At 51.7% G+C, this 14,449-nt stretch overlaps 2 protein-coding genes and 1 pseudogene across 4 annotated transcripts; 2 read left to right on the top strand and 1 right to left on the bottom strand.

The window, feature by feature from the left end:
* Window positions 1-2,525: 2,525 nt before the first annotated feature.
* LOC123428878 lies at window positions 2,526-4,022 on the bottom strand (annotated as a pseudogene).
* Window positions 4,023-6,386: 2,364 nt separating this feature from the next.
* On the top strand, window positions 6,387-12,281 carry LOC123428221 (transcription factor TGAL6-like). 3 transcript variants are annotated; one of them, XM_045112409.1, is made up of 8 exons: window positions 6,387-6,628; window positions 7,398-7,501; window positions 10,031-10,274; window positions 10,364-10,441; window positions 10,610-10,669; window positions 10,758-11,216; window positions 11,332-11,550; window positions 11,667-12,281. In XM_045112409.1, the coding sequence occupies exons 2-8, from the start codon at window positions 7,449-7,451 to the stop codon at window positions 11,823-11,825; spliced, it is 1,272 nt and encodes a 423-aa protein (XP_044968344.1). In that variant the 5' UTR covers window positions 6,387-6,628; window positions 7,398-7,448; the 3' UTR covers window positions 11,826-12,281. The 3 variants fall into 3 exon arrangements, with proteins under 3 accessions (XP_044968344.1, XP_044968343.1, XP_044968345.1); XM_045112408.1 differs by having other exon boundaries at window positions 7,378-7,501; XM_045112410.1 differs by lacking the exons at window positions 6,387-6,628; window positions 7,398-7,501 and adding an exon at window positions 9,850-9,936.
* Window positions 12,282-12,719: 438 nt separating this feature from the next.
* Window positions 12,720-13,854, top strand: LOC123428222. Its single transcript, XM_045112412.1, has one exon. It carries the CDS (start codon window positions 12,908-12,910, stop codon window positions 13,535-13,537), a length of 630 nt encoding a protein of 209 aa, XP_044968347.1. The 5' UTR covers window positions 12,720-12,907; the 3' UTR covers window positions 13,538-13,854.
* The last annotated feature ends 595 nt before the right edge of the window (window positions 13,855-14,449 follow it).

Below are 14,449 nucleotides of genomic sequence, written 5' to 3'. Positions count from 1 at the left end.
TTGGTGCGCCGACAATGCCCTCACCATCCTCGTCCACCTCGAACCCATGGTCTTCCAAATGCATGTCATTGGTTTGAGACCAATGCGAATTGTTCGAGCCAACACCCATAGTCGACATGTATGCATCATCGTTGACACTACAAAGTATATAGAACAATGCAAATAAGTATCTATATGTATGCATTCAAAATAGAACAAGAAAAAAAGTAGGGGAATTTTTCTAACTTTGGGGCATATTGTCGAATACATTGTGCGCGTCGGCCGCCAACTCAACAAGTGAGCTCGCCGGCGCTTCGGTAGCCGCCTCGCCCCTCACACGCCCTGCAAGCTTCTTCCTCGACACCTTCGAGGTGCCGGAGCCGCCCACCGCCTTGCTCTTCTTCGCGGATGTCTTGCCCTTCTTCGACCGCGCCGCATTTGGGAGGTTCGAGGGCTTCATCACGGCGGGCGCCTCATCCGCGGCGGCATGGAGAGGCCGCACGTGAGGCTGATGGTCGGAGGAGCTCCAACGGAAGCGGAGGCGAGGCCAACGCTCCCAGCGCTAGGGTTTGCGATGACGGCGGCTGCGGGGGAGGGTTCGCTGCTGTAGGATGGGGTGAGGGGGGAGCCGGCGCGTGCGTCCATCGGGTCAGTTCGCCGGCGCCGGCGCGTGCGGGGCGAAGGTGGCGGGGTGGGAGAGAGTGCGGCGCGAGCGCTCGTGTGTGCCGCGCGCACAAGCGGACGCCCCAAATACGCAGCGCGCGATGGCGATTCGGACCGCGCGTCCAACTCTATATGTCGCGTGCGTGGTTATTGCGCGTCCGTTGGAGACACTCTACCGATTGCGCGCGCGCTAAAATGAGTAAATTTGCGGCGCGGCGCTTGTTTAACGCGGCTGTTGGAGATGCTCTTTAAGGCTGCCCGTAATGGGAGCATCATGCATGTTAACTAAGCAATTTCGATGAGGTGCCATAGAATGAAATGAAGAAAGAGATGGTTGAGTATCATATCATGATAGCGTATTATATTAAACTAGTAAATATGCCCGTGCGTTGCAACGGGAGAAAGAAAAATATTACATTTTCCTAACTTTATAAGCACGGCTCAAGAGCCTTATGCACTTCTACGTCCTCTATTTTAATACCGTGTCTCAGCATGTTGTCATTTATCCTCCTTCGCTCAGCTTAACCGAGAGTAGTTATGATGTTTAATTCATCATAATGCATTTGAATGTGATCAATCCCAACGGAATGATCTCGGTCACCGTACGACAAACTTGTCATTGAACCACATCAACACAAGAGAATGTTTAAAACTTTTGAAACCAATCTCGTCGATTTGCATGGATGGACCACCCTCCGTGAGTTACACATTGCACCTGGTTCATACACATTCCTAGTACTGCAACTCTCTTTTAAATTGTATATAACTTTTGAAATGTATAAATATTATTTTAAAAATTCTTGAACACTTTTTCAATCACGTGGCTTTTTAAAAATGCTTGAATACATTTTAAATTATAAGTGAATATTGTTCTCTGAACATTCAGCTTGCTTGGTTCTTCTCACGTAGTTGTGCTCTGAAAGGAAGCCTCAGTTTAGTTGTGTTTGATTTTTCTTGCTGTATCAAATCTGTTGACACATCATTGAATTTCTCGGTTGATTGCTCACCCAAATCAAAGTTAAAGATTTTATTATTTCTTCTGAGAAAAGAACGTAAACTGGTTTATCTCTGATGTTCTCTGAACATTCTGCTTGTTGTGTGCCCCTTAGAGTTCCTCACGTAGGTGTGCTATGAAAGGAAGCCCCAGTTTTTAGTCTCGCTCGACTATGCTACTCTGTTGATTTTCTGTATTAAATCTATTAACACATCGTTGATTTTCTCGCTTGATTGTTGACCCTGTTGGACCCTTTTTTACGATGGGGGAAAATGACTTGTTGCAACTACAGTACGATGGAGCGAACACCGATACGATCCTCTGTCGTGCACGAGTATTTGCCACCGAACACAAACAGGTCAAGGAATCCGAGCATTTGTTTTCTCAAGCGCTTCCATTAGCCATGTAACTGTAGACTGTAGCGTCTGTGCCAAGCCCAGCTTCACGGAACTTGTCTACATAATATTTGTTTACCTATGTGTAAGCACACGAGTGCAAAGACTCTTGTTATCTGTATTAGTAATATTATAATATGTTTAACAACTCTTGCTTTCTTGCAGATCACTAAGAGAGATGATAATAGACACTTCGAGTGTGGAGGGGTTACATATAGCTGCAAGAAAGTTTTGGCAACCCTTCTTCAATCCCCCTATTTGTGCTGGTTACTACTATCTCAGCGAACTGGCCTTGCAAAATCAATGTTTGTCCCTTCCCAAACATCTAGGCAAAGTACATGTTAAAACATAAACATCCAGGCAATGCAACCACCAAAAGACTTGCGTTTCAATTACTATAACAAAGATTCAGCATCACAAAGAAATATGCCTCCCTTTGCGCAATGATAAGCGCATATACGAGTTAAGAACAAGACTTACAGACCTGAGACTTTCATATAAATTACACATGAGAAGAGAGAGCAAGTTGCTAAATGGCACCGTGTTTCTTGTTTCAGTAAACCCTCTCCATCGGTTTATGTTTGACCTGCCAAGGCATCGATGAGGAGCCGGTAGCCCTCAGGCACCTCGGCCTGTGTCCTACGCACGCAGCCAGAGTAGGGACGTCTGCCTTCACATCCAGGAAAGCAGCGATCTGGAGAAGCAGGTGGAAATCAGAGATGCGCTTGATGAAAGGCAGATGCTTTGCACGATCCATGTGGCTCCTGAGTGCGCTTGTCGGTAGTGGAATTCCACGGTTTTCCACCGGAAATCCCGTCGAGAGCGGGCCCTGGTGATCGGAGATCTTGACGGGCGCCACGAAGAAGTCGTTGTCCACCTCCAAGGTGTTCTTCCCTCCTGCAATCACCTCCTTGCGCATCTTGGACAGGCGGGGGTCGTTGGAGTCCTTGACCTCCGTCTCCAGCACGCCATCCTTGAACAGCTTGACGCAGACCTCGCTCATCTGGAAGGCCTCAAAGTGCACGTCGGCCGAGCCGTCTTCCCCCACCTCCAGCTTCACCACGGCGGTGACCCACTCCGGGATCCCGCCCTCTGCCTGCAGCTGGGCGGCCTGGACGACCTCGCTGTTGGACAGGGTGTACTCGCACGTCTCCCTGGCCTTCCTCCCGACCGCTTGCGTGAAGACGAACCCCACCCGGCGCATGCAGAGCCAGTCGGCGATGGCGTCCACGTGGGCCTCCTCGTCGGCGTCCCGCATCAGCTGGACCACGTCCGAGGACCCCTGCTGTGGCAGCTTGTAGATGAAGTCGACCAGCACCTCCTTCGTCTCGGCGTCGACGCGGCCGTAGAGGAACCCCGCACGCTTCATGGCGAAGGCGAGCGACTCGGAGACGTGGAGCTGGAAGGCGTTGGCCGAGTCGCGGTCGAACGAGGCCGCGGAGCAGAAGGGCGCCTCCTGGCGGGTAACCCAGATCTGGCGCGCGATGAGGTCATCCATTGTCATCTTCTTGCCGAAGGAGCCGGCGGCGGTGAGGGCCATGGGCGGCAGCAGCTGGGCGGAGCGCGCGCTGGGCGGGTACGAGAGGTAGACGAAGGAGCCGTTGGCGAGCGGCAGGGAGGCGAGCAGGGCGGCCAGGTCGGAGAGGAGCGGCGGCTGCGGGGCGGGGAGGAGCAGGGACGGGTCGAGGGAAAGGCGCTGCACGGCGACGGGCACTGTGGCGCGCGCCTCGATGAGGCGCTGCAGGTTGCCGACCGTGGCGGCGGCCGCGTCCGGCACCGTGATGCGGTCAGTTACGTCGGCCGCCGGCCAACGACGACGAGCGCCCCAGGTTTGTTCCCCCCCCCCCCCCCCCACCCCTTCCACCTTCTCTGCCACTTGATAAGGAGTGTGGGCGGAATTATTACATAATGTAGGGGTTAATTTGTAAAATTGAAACGTTTTTTTTATTTCACTTACATAGGGACCGCGGGTTGAATACTCCGAAGTACATGGACTTTTATGCAAAAATGCCATGACGGACGACCAGAAACCCTATTTGCTTTTTTATTAGGGAGAGATTATGTGCTATGTGTGTCTCGCATGACAATATATGAACTATCCTATGATAATACATACGAAGTATGATACTATGCATTACGAATGTGGTATCGTAGACTAGTATCATACGTACGATACTAATATATGATACTACCCGTTACAACTAGGCTAACATCTTCACCCACTGCCGCCTTCGCCTGTCGCCCGCTGCCAAGGGAACCCAAGTACCCAACCCCAAGACTGCCAACCCTCCATCACCCAGCAGGCAAGTAATTACCTCTCCCGATCAATCTACAGTTTTACCCGCACTCCCGGACTCAGCGTCCCAAATCAATCTGACGACGGCAGGCCATAAATCTCCCCCTGAATCGTACACAAACATGATGAACACCGAAAAGGGCGGGACGGGCAAAAGCGCAGGAACGACGACGACGGGAAAGAAGGGCCGGTCGAAGCCCCAAAAGGAATGGTCCGGCGATCAACGGCGATTGCTCTCGTCCGAAAAAACAAAACAGAGAAATGCAGAGGTGACAGCGACGCCTACGAACACGAACACCTTCGCTCGCTTCAATCAATAATAGTAATACCAAAGGCTGCCATCAGCGAGGGCCCCCCGTCTTAAGGTAATGTTTCTTGTTAATTAATCGTATAAGTTTTGGATGCACCGCAACGAAGACCGCATCCATCGTCATCGCCCCGATTAATCAGCTTATTAATCACACCGCCACTAACTAATCCGATTGAATAATCCATCCGCCATTGCTGCTGCTGCTAGTGATTGTATCTTATCTTCTTCTTCCTTTAGGTTGGCCGTCGAAAGGTTCCCCGTCTTTTGGCGCCTTTGTGGCAAAGCGGGAATTCTTCGTCGTCACGCACCACCCTTACGCCATTCATTCATTCATTCATTCACAAAAGATGTGGGTAAGTAGGTGCATGCACGCCCCCACCACGCACATAATCTATCTATGTGTGTGCGTGTGTGCAGTGTGCACACACATATATTCCTTCTACGATCGTCTCCGTTTCTTAGTCAGGAGTTTTTTCCCTTCTTGCTTTTGGGCAAAGATTATATGTGGACTCAATGATTGCCCCGCGATGGGACTGCCAAAACCGGCAAAATTTTGAACTAATTTCTCTAGCAAGGTTTATATGTGATTGTGCTCGACTGAATTTTATGGTACTACTACTTTGCTTTGTGTTGGTGTGATAAGGCATGGCTGCTGCTCAATTATGCAGGGAATCAAGAGTTCTGAAATATCTGAAGACTGGCTAAGAGATTAGTATGATTTGTTCTTCTCTTCTTGACCGAGAACGGAATCGTCGAGAGATGACACGGGTGATCAAAGAAACACGTCGATGCACCGGCAAATGATTAAGCAGCTATAGCTAGGAGAAATGACGACAGGAGGAGGAAGGCTTCTTTTTTTAGGAGGTTTAGGGGTTTGGTGATCAGGAGGGGCATACCCCAGAAATGGCAAGTTCCCCATGTACACAATTAGGTGAATCTCTAGTGATGATGTCCCTCAATTGCATCATGGAATCTAACATGACCCCCATTATAGGGTCATCGCTCATCACAAGATGTGTGTATTACTTAAATCCTTCTTGCCTTAATCAGACCCCACCACACCACACCCAAAATCCCACCCTAACACATCAAGTTACTGGTTGAAGTTCAGTTTAGTGGCAAACAATTCTGCTTGACCCTAGTGCTGCAATCCTGTATCTAGCACTGTCTGTCTGGATACCAGTGGGCTGGGGGTAAAACAATCTAGCAGAATTTTATGGGGTTTAGCCTGTAATTAGCCCTCTGTGAGTAAAATCTTAGCAACCTGTCTGCTAAGCCTTATGGCGAGCAACTTTCTGCCTAATCAGTAGTGAACTAGTGACAACGAATCTGGCGTAATACTTAACCGCCTTTGCTCGGTGGTTTTCTAGTATAATGATCTAGGAAGCTTCTTGATGCCATGCCTTTCCATGGCAGTTCAAATTACCTGTGCAACCTGAAATAATTGAGCCGCCAATGTGTCGATCCGTCGGAGCAACCAAGTGTGCGTGTGTGTGTGTGCGCGCCTGAACAAAAACGCAGGCTTAAAAAAGCTCTCAAGCTTCTTTTTACACCTGAAAGTTACCGTCTTTCCCCGGTGTCAGAATCATGAGCACACTTTCCCTTGGTTAGGTGATGGATGATGTGTGCGCTGAAGTAATCTAAGTGTCCCAGTGTGCAAGCAACTCTGCGCATAGCCAACTAGTTTACGGAAAGAATAATTAGTGCATCCTTAAGCATGAGAGGGGAGGCCCAGGTGATAATATTAGATACTCAAGGGCTCTTTATACTTTGGCTCCCCCTTTCCAACAGAAGGCAGTCCGCTCGGCTCTTTGCCTCTTTATATAGCGCCGCATCACTCCATCTGCCCAACTTGGTGCCCTCTCGAGCTCGGCGAGACCAGATCATCTCTGGAGGAGTACTCGCCATCTCGCTGTTCATAGTTCGAGTTTTTTGCTGCCGGTTTGGAGGAAGCTATCCTCCTCTGTCGACGACAAGAAGACCGCAACCGGGTACTGAATCTCTCAGCCTTCTCTGTCCGTTGATTTTGTTTGCTTGTTTGCTCCTTGAGTATGCTTCTGATATAGTCAAAATCAAGCTCAGTCCTACTACTTGGCTGCTATTACTTTCGGCAATGATTAGTGATAAGTAAGGTCTTGTTATCCAAAAATGATGAGTAAGGCCTCTGCCGGAGTTACTATCTTTACTGGCAAGGGGAAATATCATACTACAGCCTACAAATACATGGCTTTTGTATCATCCAGTTCTTGCTGGAGTGGAAGAAAGGCATGATATTTCTTGATGCCAAGACAGATTTCACTTTTCAGCTTCTCATCACCAGCCGTACCGTCTAAGTCATGGTTGATAATTATTTAAAGCTTTGTTAGTCTTGTCTAATTTGTTGCTTGTTTTGCTTACTTTGAATGGGACTGCGAATTGCTAGTACAATGGTACAGAAGTAACCATATTCGCTTCTCCAATAACTCTGGAATAGCTCTCCTAAACCATACGTTGGTGGGAATCTTTACATAGCCGGAATAAAGTGGCCCGAACAATTGATCAAATTTCTATATGTTATCTCCCAAAGGAAACGTATCCTCGTCGGAGTATTTTTCTATGACCATATCTTCCTCCATGTTCCTGCAGCACTAGACAGCGACAACCTTAGAGACCGCATAATAACTTTCAGTACTCGTGAATCACACAACTCGTATTCCTTTTCCCCTTTCTGGTAAATGAATTCTTGTTCTCCATCTGACAGATATGAGGTGATCAATTCAGGTGTATCTTCTAAAAGGGTGATCAAACCAGGTAGCATGGTATAAGGACACAATGGAGCTCTACCCCGGATACCTTGAAGACCACTTCAACATTCACAAGCTTAGGTGTGTACCTATCTCCCTTGATATGTTCTGAATTTCTCCATCTGATTCTCCTCTCTGAATCCATGAATAGTATATGATCATCACAGCTGTTGCATTAATAGCTTGTCTGAACTCTAATAGAAAAAAACAGGGTGGCAGGCAGAGGGTAGACTTAGCAACTAGTATCGCTTATAATAAACTAACGCGCACTCGCACCGCAATTTGCATTAGATTTGGCAGTGGTTGATGATGATGCAAACTGATTGATGATGGTCTCCGGTGGGAGATAGCAAGTGGGCTGGTGCGTGCATCCTCCAAAGTGAGATCATGTCAGTTCAATAATAGTATTAACAAAGCAAAGCAAAGAAAATCCTAGACTAAGCACCGTCGTCGAAAGGAGAAAAGAAAAGAATCGCCGCGGTTAGGGATCGAAATGGCGCGTCAAGCTAGCGAGATACCTTGTGCCAATTCTTCTATGAAAGTATAATACTACAGGGGTGGGAGATGCCCTGCTTTGTTCCTCTCGGCCTAACAGCCGTAGAAATCCCGTGCCACGGTAGCCGTTTTCTGCACAAGGCGCGTCGACGGTCGGCGCGAGTCCTGGTGATGGCCATGAGCCTGGCATGGCATCAGGTAAAGTGGTGAGCAGTGGTTCAGTGAGTAGTGAGTGTATGTACTGGTAGTATGTAAGGAAAACGAATCACCATGTGTGAGGATCGAAATGGCACATCGAACTAGCTAGATGGAGATACCCTTTGTGCCGATTCTCTGAAGGCATAAATGGGGGAGGGGAGATGCTCGCCCTGCTTTGTTCCTCCGCCAAAGAAACGCTTGTCGGCCAAAAGCTTTCCTGCTCGCGCCCACCGGATTCGCTTCGGCCGAACGGCTGTTCCTCCGCTGGACATGTCGTCGGCCGGCGATCGCTGGTCGGCGCCGGTCTGAATTTTCGTTCAAGTCTGCCCCATCCATCATAGGCCGGTCTGAATTTGCGTTTTCTCTGAAGAGTGATCTCGGTGCTGCCCGTCGGGTCTCCGGCCTCTCTGGTCTGGTGGGGATGCTCATGGACAGTTGACTCTCCGTGCCCGTGGACAAACGAGTAGACGACACGACGAGGCCGGCCATGGCACCGTCGCTGATTTTTTTTGTCAAAATGGTGCGGGGTGCACTGGGAGTGGGAGAAGATCAGAAGAAAGGGGGCGGGTTCTGCGTCATGGCCAACCAACCCAGCCACAGCCAGGAGACGTCAAGGCGGAGGTGATCGATGCCACTCTGGCTGCGGCACTGCTCCTCACCCTGAGCCCTAAAGCGATGAGCAGTGAGCCGGTGAGTGCGTCGCCATTGGATCAGCACCAGCTCAATCAGCAATCTTCCCGGGACACGTCACACGTGTTGAGTTTTAGCCGCAGGGAACCTAGGACGCACGTGAGGGCGGGCCGGTGAACCTGGACGCAAGGTCGGCCGGGTGTCCTTCGTGTGCGGTGGCCGGTGGGGTTCGCCGGCCGGGCATGGAGATGGATGGATAGATACCTTTGCGTGGTGTGCTGGAGTGGCGCGCGGATAGGCGGACAGGCCTAACTGGAGCCTCGGCTTTTGCCGCCAAAGCCATGGAAGAGGGCCCCTCCCGCGCCAATTATTGGAGCACCATTGATCCTCCTTTCTTCCTCCAGTGTGTGCTGGGCCGGTCGCAGCACTAGTTTTACTAGTAAAAAAATCCTCCACTACTCGTGGAGCTCCTGCATGCCAGGCAGAGATGCACGGTGCACATTCATACACGCCTGGGGCGTCTGGTGCCACCATCGCCGTCGATCCCATGGACTCGGCCGGCGATCGACCGAGCCGCGTCGAGGTCAAGAGAAACGGAAGAACCTTTGGAGAATTAGGTTAACCTAATTTGTCCCGGTAGTGCCGCGAATGATTACGGGCGCCGCGCTTTCCGCGACGTGACGTCAACGGTGATGAATTCGACCGCCGTCGCCGTCGCCGTCGCCGTCGGCGCGCTCGGCACGTAAGTGAACCCTTGGCAAGTGGCGACGTTCCATTTGTCCCTGGGCGCATCCGGGCGAGGCCAAAAGCCACCGCAAACCTCCTTTGCAAGCGCCAAAAGCCGAGACCCAACCAACCGGGCCGGACCACCCCCCGTCGCGCTGTCCTCTCCTCCCCGGCCCCCGTGTTTCGTCGCCTCCAGATTCCATCCTGGCATCGCCGCTCCAGCCCCAGTGGCCGGCCGTCCACTCGCCCCCCGGCTCAGATTCCCTCGTGTGTGTGTGTGTGTGTCGATCTGCGTTGCGTTCCGTCGATGCTCTGCGCCGATCTTTGGTGCGCCGTCACCGGCAGCATATATCATCTGTTGCGTACGCTGTCAGCTCCGTCGCACCGGCCGGCGGTGCTGGTCTGTGGTGCTCGGGTCACTCGGGGAGCATATCCGTTTGGCTCTGCCACCTACCTACCTCCTCCTAGTACTAGGCTCTGACTCCCCACGCACATTCCATCCACAGTTCCAGTGCTCTGCTTGCAGACTCCTGTGTGCTGATTCCTCTCCTGGTTCTTCAGCGGGACCGGCGGCGCGTCCCCGCCGGAGTACATGACCTCGGCGCAGTACGCGCCGGCGCCCCTCAGGATGGGGATGTACGAGCGCGCCCAACCGCCGCAGCAGCACCAGCAGCAGCAGCAGCAGCACCAGCTGCAGCCGGTGCTGGGCATGTGGAGCAGCGAGCCCTACAAGGTCGACAGCGGCGGCCAGGCCACCAGCGGGTCCAGCATCATGGAGCCCGACGCCAAGTTCGACCACGCAGGGGTACGTCAGTCAGTTATTACCGAATCTACGCTGGTTCATCGCTCTTTCTCTGCCATTTTCGAAGCTCATTTTGGCAGTGGTCTCTGCAGCTAGACGAAGATCCGCAGATGGACGAACTGGAGACGGCGGGCGACGCCGATCAGGAAGCCAGCAAGCCAAGAGAAAAGGTAACCATCATCAGATGTTTACCTGCATGCTACTGTACACTTAGTCTTTCTTAAATTAAATGTGCAATCAGGCAGTAGAGGTTACTGTTCTCCGAAGTACAATCAGCATCAGTTGTCCATTTCCCAAGCTAATCTGATGGATTCTTAATAAGAGATGATTCTATTCAGGTCTTGAGAAGACTCGCACAGAACAGAGAAGCTGCCCGCAAAAGCCGCCTCAGAAAAAAGGTACTTGCAAATTGAACATCGGAAGCCATGGCATGCTTCGTGTCGGTGACTGACTGACGCCATTGTTGTGCTCCTTCCTCCACCGCAGGCTTACATCCAGCAGCTAGAGTCGAGCCGGATAAAACTGGCGCAGCTGGAGCAAGAGCTGCAGCGCGCGAGGCAGCAGCAGGGGGTGTACGGGGGCAGCAACCCGGGGACGAGCCTGCAGCGCCACCACGGGGGCTCGGCCGGCCTCGGGTTCGCGGCGGCGGGGCAGATGATGGACCCCGGCGTGGCGGCGTTCGAGATCAAGTACGGGCACTGGGTGGACGAGCAGAAGCGGCACACGGAGCAGCTGCGGAGCGCGCTGCAGCAGGGGCAGGGCACGTCGGAGCTGGAGCTGCAGATGATGGTGGAGACCGGGCTCGCCAACTACGACGACCTCTTCCGGATCAAGGGCGCCGCCGCGCAGTCCGACGTCTTCTGCGTCATGTCGGGGCTCTGGAGGTCCCCCGCCGAGCGCTTCTTCCTCTGGATCGGCGGCTTCCGGCCGTCCGAGGTCCTCAAGGTACGTACGGTAGTGTTATTCAGTCAGAGTTCGTCAGAGGTCGGATCGGAATGACGATCACCGTTGTTATCGTCGTCGGCGGTGGTTGACCTGTGTGTGGGTGGCTGGCACGCAGATCTTGAGCCCGCAGCTGCATCCGATGACGGAGGCGCAGTCGGTGGCGGTGTACGGGCTGCAGCTGACGTCGGCGCAGGCGGAAGACGCGCTGTCGCAGGGGATGCAGAAGCTGCAGCAGACGCTGGCCGAGTCCCTGACCGACCCATTCGCCGCCCCCGACGCCTACATGGTCGGTGCCGTGGAGAAGCTCAAGGGCCTCGTCGGCTTCGTGCAGCAGGTACCAACTACCCAGCTTCTTCATGCGCCGATCAGCGCCGCCGTCGCTCGACCCATCCATAATCTGAAACTCTGAAGATTAACTTATGGCATGCATTGTCGTCGTCGGCGTTGCAGGCGGACCACCTCCGGCTGGAGACGCTGCAGAACATGCACAGGATCCTGACGACGCGGCAGGCGGCCAAGGGCTTGCTCGTGCTGGGGGACTACTTCCAGCGCCTCCGCGCGCTCAGCACGCTCTGGGCGGCCCGCCCGCGCGAGTCGGCCATAAGCTAAACTCTACTTCCTACTCACTTAGCAATGGCGGAAGCAGAGAAAGGTCGATGATGGCGCAGAAGAAGGTAGTACGTACGTACGTAGTAATCCATCCGCTGGCCAGCGGAGGACGAAGAGATCATCCATCTCGCTGGGTTGAAGGGAGAACCGGAGACGATCGAGGTAGGCATTCAGAGCCGCGCCGTATGTAAGCGCGCGCGCGCGTACGTGCTCGCTATCTTGCATATTTTCCAGATGATGACAGGGTAAACCAGGGTAATTAATCAGAGGTGGGCTGATCGAGGATGTGTAAATACTTCATATTTTGGTGTGATGATGGTGGATGGTGTAGCGATGAAATTGCTATAAGAAATTACACAGGGAGGAATTGTAGCGCTGGTGATCCGGTATATATCATGTAATTGTTTGTGGTTAGGGTGTTGATCGTACTGTATATGGAGGAAATGTTTTGGTAAAGCGCATCTAAATGTGCTCTCTAAGTCATATGCCAATCGATCTTAGGTCATGATTCATGCGGGTATTTTCTTTTTTCTTTCTTTTTTTATATGATTGGGTCAATTAGATGGAAAATAACTAAGGCATATAGACCCATGGAGTAAAGTGACCTAGCCGGTTCACTTTGTTTCTGAACAATGTAGGAGCTTGAATCCCCAATTTCATTTTGGTAGAGTTATGTTGTGACCCCAATTTATATTGTAAGGAAAGGAGGGGAAGATGGGAGGGGGAGGAGCCGCGCCCATACCGTGGCCAAGATTATTGCCAATGTGATAGGCTATAATTGTATTGTCTTCCATAAACAACTTCATTTGAGACCCAAAGTGTTCATAAGAATTTGAGTAAATTGCACACCACTTTGAAGGCTAGGTTTGCCAAAAAGCACTATAATACATTTTTTTTGGTAAAAAACACCATGTCTTCAGTAATCTTTTTGCACAAAACATTGATCGACGGATTTGCCTCGACTGAGCATGTTTATGACAGATGGGGCCCGCCAGTCATGTTGATGGGGCATCGTTTAACATCTTACATGTAACGACGACAATTGGTAACGTTATCATCATGTGTGAACATGTGGGGTCCACATGTCGTTGAAAGAAATGAAGGAAAAGAGTTTGGTTCCTCTTAACAGTGTACCCCCAAATCTCGTTCACCACCCCGCCGCCGCCCGAGGTAATGTCCGCCGTCGTCGTTGTTGTGCCCAAGTGGATGCAGGGGCCGTCACACGTCTCGACCCCGACCTAGGCAGGGGCCGCCATCGCCGCTCTCGACCCCGACTGAGGCAGGGGCCACCGTCTAGTTGCCGCATCGAGGGGAAGGCAAAGGACGCCACCAGTCCCGCCCCTGCCCCCGTCCAAGGGGAGGCCTTCCGCCACACGCCGAGGACACTATGCGCGCACTCCAGGACGACTAAATCGCCGGGGTCGCCGACCTCATCCAGGTTCATACGGCACTCGCGGCCATGGTTCTACGCCACTGTACCTAGAGTTGTTCCCGCGTGCCCTGCCCATGGGAACTCGACCGGCAACTCGGAGGTCGCGGGACGGCAAGGAGTGGGCGCGGAGGTCGCCGGACGACAACGAGTGGGCGGGAAGGTCGCGATACGGGCCGTCGTCCGTCTCTATTCTTGCGAGATTCTGGCTCGAATTGGAGCGGACGAGCACGAATCTATGGGGCGGAAGGGGGCGGCCCCTCGATTCTTGTCGGATCCATGAGAGGGCTGCTTAACAGCGACGACGTTCTTGGAGCTCAGGCGCCATGGCAATGGGCGGCGCCGGCGCTCCTGCATGCTTCTGGTCGGGAGAGAGAGAGAGATTAGGGAGGAGAAAATACCGTGATGAAATGCTGACAAGTAGGCCCTGTCCAGCAAAATGGTTCGACGTAACAGTGTTAGAAATTTTAAGCCACATCAGCCTGACTAACGGCCCCATCTGTCATAAACATACTTAGCCGAGGCAAATCCACCGATCAATGTTATTTGCAAAAAGATTACGGTAGACATGATGTTTTTTGAAAAAAAATGTATTGTAGTGTTTTCTCCAAACCTAGCCTTCAAATTGATGGTTTTATGCAATTTACTCTAAAAAATTTATGTATGCCTATACGTGACGTGATTGTGAAGAACACCACCCCCCCCCCCCACCACCACCTCCTCCTCGAGGTTTGGACTCTAAGAAAGCTTTTGACTCGGTTAGATGAGAGTATTTGCTAGACCTAATGCATAAAGTAGTGTTTCTACAAAGGTTTATGGATTGGTCGACGCTCTTTCTCACACTTCAAACTCTTGTACCTTCTTACTAGGTTTCGAAAAACCCGATTCAACATGACAGAGGATCACATCAGTGAGAACACTTATTGTCGTTCTTGTTCGCCTTTGCCATAGAGTATTGACTCCTTCCAACATATTTTAGATTTGGGGACAACCAACGGGGTTTTCATAGATTGAGAGGAGAGTGCAAACGTACGCACCTCGCTCTATGACGATGCGGCGACCTTCATCACATATATGAGGATATTAATATGCTTGAAAACATTCTACATAGCTTTTGCAATGTCATTGGCCTTGTTACAAACATGCATAAGAGTTCATTGGCCCCATAAAATGATGTGATATTAACTTAGATGTC

Source organism: Hordeum vulgare, chromosome 2H (assembly GCF_904849725.1).
Source record: "Hordeum vulgare subsp. vulgare chromosome 2H, MorexV3_pseudomolecules_assembly, whole genome shotgun sequence".
Lineage (NCBI taxonomy): Eukaryota > Viridiplantae > Streptophyta > Magnoliopsida > Poales > Poaceae > Hordeum > Hordeum vulgare.
This window is presented reverse-complemented; position numbering and strand designations above follow the sequence as displayed.